The sequence below is a fragment of the Panthera pardus genome, unplaced genomic scaffold (genome assembly GCF_024362965.1).
Source record: "Panthera pardus isolate Hobbes unplaced genomic scaffold, ASM2436296v1 HiC_scaffold_12, whole genome shotgun sequence".
Taxonomy (NCBI): Eukaryota; Metazoa; Chordata; class Mammalia; order Carnivora; family Felidae; genus Panthera; species Panthera pardus.
The window spans coordinates 52324210-52328703 of record NW_026526677.1 but is presented as its reverse complement, the minus strand read 5'-3'; the positions used below and the strand labels follow the sequence as shown (position 1 = coordinate 52328703).

The 4494-nt window shown below is 41.8% G+C and overlaps 1 protein-coding gene across 1 annotated transcript; it reads right to left on the bottom strand.

Annotated features, from left to right (window-relative positions):
* Window positions 1–2934: 2934 nt before the first annotated feature.
* LOC109261338 (olfactory receptor 52L1) lies at window positions 2935–3951 on the bottom strand. Its single transcript, XM_019439890.2, has one exon. It carries the CDS (start codon window positions 3928–3930, stop codon window positions 2935–2937), a length of 996 nt encoding a protein of 331 aa, XP_019295435.1. The 5' UTR covers window positions 3931–3951.
* Between the last annotated feature and the right edge of the window lie 543 nt (window positions 3952–4494).

The following is a 4494-nucleotide window of genomic DNA, read 5'->3' as shown; positions in this document are numbered from 1 at the left end:
CTTGATGCAGAGATGGGAAATGTGTTCATTAAAAGATCCAGAGAATATGCCAAGCTTAGAGTCAATGGAAATGGTGACAGAAATTGAAAGATATCCTTCATGAATTGATGAGGTCATTATTCTTGTATGGGCTGGACAGCTGTGTCAGTGTAGTGTTCTATGTGCACAACGTGGCTAGGACATAATCTCCCTATATAAAAAGAAGATGATGCTGACCCCCAAACCCTGTCATTGCAGTGAGGCCAGATGCAATCAAAATCAATTCCAAGGTAGGGTACTCGCTAGAAATGGACAAGACGTATGGAGAGGTAGCTCCACATATCAGCATAGTATACTGTACCATCTCTGGTTCCAGGTATAAAAGCTTCTCTATTTCAGCAGAAAAAGAGGGAACTTGGTACACCTTTCATTTTCCTCTTAACGACCAGAGGGGAATTCTACCTGTTAGCACACCGCAGCACAATGACCTACAGAGTCTTACAACCAGAGAACAGGAGCTGTAACCTTCACAGGTTCTGAGGAAACTGTCACCACCTATCTAAACCAATAAGTCTCATCGACGAACAGACAGATAAAAGAATCTACAGACAGTTGAAGAACACTGGTCTCGTGAAAAGGAAGGACGATGCTAAACAAGCAGAAAAGCTAATCCTTTACAGATAGGAGTGAAAGTAGAAAAAAAATTTATAAAATATGTAGTAATATTTTTAAATGTCCTTTTTTTTTAGTTTATTTATTTGAAACAGAGACAGCATGAGTTGGGGAGAGGCTGCTGACAGCCAGAGCTTATTTGGGATTTGGGAGCACCTGGGTGGTCAGTTGGTTAAGCATCCAACTTCAGCTCAGGTCATGACCTCATGGCTCTTGAGTTCAAGCCCTAAGTCAGGCTCTGCGCTGACAGCTCAGAGCCTGGAGCCTGCTTTGGATTCCATGCCTCCTCTCTCTCTGCTCCTCCCCAACTCACATTCTGTCTCTGTCTCTCTTTCTCAAAAATAAATAAACATTAAAAAAAAAGATTCTCCAAATTATAGTAGGGGACTTAACCTACTAAACAAGTTTCTGTCTCAAGTTTAAGTCAGGGTTGGTGGCCCAGAGAGCGTCGGGAACACAGGCTCTTCTACAGTGTTGCTCTGCCATCTTCAGTACATGTTTCCATCTTGTGACCCAAGAAGCTCTTCAGATCCCACCATCATACCCACATCCAAGCTTCCACAAATAGTGTAAATGTGACTAGAGAACAAACAGCTACTTTGAATAACCTTCCTAAACAAAGTACCTCTAGAGCCAACATAGTTGTTTTCTAGTGAATGGGATACAACGTACACCACAGCCTGGGCTTCCTCAGGACAACTCACCAGAGTTCAAGTCCTGCGCCTACAACAAACGTGATGAGAACGTGTAATTGTTCCTACAATAAGAACTCACAATTCCTCCCTAATGCACCCAAACTGAAGATTTCCTACTCAGTCTCTGTACCTGAAAACTATTTATTAGGAGTGAAATTTACCAAGAAAGGGGAAACTGGAACACTAACTCATCCATTCCCCCCTTTTGACCACTGTGGAGTCCACTGACACCAGAGTATCCTACCTCAAGGCAGCAGTGACTTGCTTCTTCCAGAACCGAACAAAATGTACTACTTTTTAGGAACACAAAAGTTAAGTCAGATTTTAGGGCAGTGTCCAACAAATAGGATGCAAGACACCAATTATGACAATTCTCTTGTAAGTTTAACCTAGCTCCTGTTACCAAAAGGTGGGGTGGGGATCTAATGAACATCATTCCATATCCACATTTCAGAAAGAGAAATTTCTACTCTCAAGTGGCATAACTAGTTCTATATTTATTAATAAATATAATAATAATCTATAATTATAATAAAAATTTACCAACACCAGCTTCTAGCACGTTATAGTTATTAGATAATAATAATTACATGATTTCTTTTGCTTTGTTAAATTAATATTCATAAACATAGTATATTCAATACTTGGTCTTATTCCCTCTTATCCTAAGTAAAAAATATAAATGAATTTAAATATAATAAATAAAAAATATAAATAGAACTTTTTAAAAAAGAAATCCACTATATACATATATCTTTATATTTTAAAAATAGGGATCAGGGGCACCTGGGTGGCTCAGTCAGTTAAGCACCAACTTCAGAATGGGTCATGATCTTGCGGTTTGTGAGTTCCAGCCCCCATGTCTAGCTCTGTGCTGACAGCTTGGAGCCTGCTTCAGATTCTCTGTCTCTCTCTCTCTCTCTGCCCTTCCCCCACTAGCACTCTGTCTCTCTCTCTCTCAAAAATAAACATTTTTTTAAATTTTAAGCAAAATAAAAAATAAAAATAGGGATCATAACATATTATTTATAGAGCCTATTACACTATTGTCCCCCTTAGGTCTGTTTAAATAAATGAGAAACATATTGTAATACAGGTGTTTTCTCACATAGTGGACATCTCAAATGCTATGAGAGACATTCTCTTACTACAAAGAAAACCAGTGCCCTAGAGCTCCAGCTTTTTGAAAGTTCAAGACACTTTAAAACTAAAACCAGACAAAGGTTGGGACTTCCCATTCCCTTACTAGACATTGTTCCACAATCATTGGGTGAAGGCAGAAAAAATGGCATATCCAGAGCTATTATCTATTGACATTATCTCCCAGTCCCTCACCACAAGGAGTATATAAATATTGGTATCAAGAGTAAAAAAAAAGGATGGATGGGGAAAATAATCACAAATCCTGCTATCCAAGTAATCCAATAAGTGATGGAGCCAAGTGCCCAGGGGTGTTCTTTGCCGTGAGATAGCAGGACTGGAAGGACCCCTCACTGTGCAATGATTTCTATCCACATAGCCTAAACCAGCTATGGGTTCCTGACAGTACCTTTGGCCAGAGCCTCAGAAAATAATAACTGGGATGTGTTCAGATCCATCCTTTTAGGGAGAATACCCTGAGTACTCGCTGGCGGATCTGCTGAGTCTTCACCCCATAGACAAGAGGATTGAGTGCAGGTGGCACGAGGAGGTAGAGTGTGGCCAGAAGAACATGGACATGATGGGGTACATGGTGGCCAAAGCGGTGAGTGAGGAAGGAGAATATTCCAGGAACATAGAAGATCAGGATGACACAAATGTGAGACCCACATGTGCTAAAGGCCTTAAGTCGGGCCTCACCCCCTGGTACTTTCAGCACTGTCTGGAGGATGAAGGCATAGGAAATACCAATGGCCACGACATCTAGCCCAACCACAAGCAGGGCCACTGCCAACCCATAAGCTCGGTTCACTGTGGTTTCTGAGCAGGCAAGTTTCACCACAGCCATATGTTCACAATAGGCATGGCCTATGACGGTGGCCTGGCAGAAGATAAGTCTCCGCAACAGGATAGGGAAGGGGAGGAGGAGGAGTAACCCCCGTACCAGCACTGCCATTCCAATGCGCCCTATGATCCCTGGATGCAAGATGGTGGAATGGTGCAGAGGGTGACAAATGGCTACATAGCGATCCAGAGCCATGGCCACAAGTACACCTGACTCCATGGAAGAGAACGCATGGATGAAGAACATTTGGGTCAGGCAGACAGTGTACCCAATCTCATGGGCATGAACCAGGAGCACTGCAAGGGTTTTGGGTGCAGTGGAGGACGCCAGCACCAGGTCAATGCCAGAGAGCATGGCCAGAAAGAGGTACATAGGCTGGTGCAAGGATGGGTCAGTCCAGATGATAAAGATGATGGTGACATTGCCCATTACAGCAAAGAGATAAAGGACACTCAGCGGCATTGCTATCCAGTGCTGGCTTTCCTCTAAACCGGGGATGCCCATCAGGAAAAAAGAAGGCTGCAGTAGCCTCCAGCTGGAATTACTAAGGGCCATCGTCAATGGCTTGGAGAAGGAAGAGAGAAAAGAAACAAAAATCATGATTTCTCCATTGCTGGGGGGTTATCACAGTGTCTACCTCTGGCTACCACCTTCATGAGAAGAGAGAACCTGAAAGTGAAACACAAAAGAATAAAGTGAGATACAAAGAAGAGAATCCCCTGTTCTTGAGATAACATCTTTAAGGTGAGACATCCAAATGCCTGAATTAAGATAGGTCTACTTTCATTTACAGGTAAGAGTAATCATGCTGCTTAGAGATGTCTAAACTACCATTCATTGACTTCTAATTTGGAATATCCACTTGAATGGATCTTCTGTATCACCTCTTGCCATTACTGGACACAATAAATCAATCTGTTATTTTTTTTAAGTATTTTCCCTTAGTTTCCACAACACAGCATTCTACTGTGTTCCTCCTATGTCCTCCATCCCAACACCGTCTCCATCTATCTGTCCATTATATGTTATTGATTCCAGGGCTTCATCCTCTCCTCCCTTCTCAGTTCTGTACATTTTCTCTGATTGAGTTCATCCATTTACAATATTTAAACCACTTATATAGTCTAATATCTTCCAAATCTAGGTTTCTAATTCAAATACCTT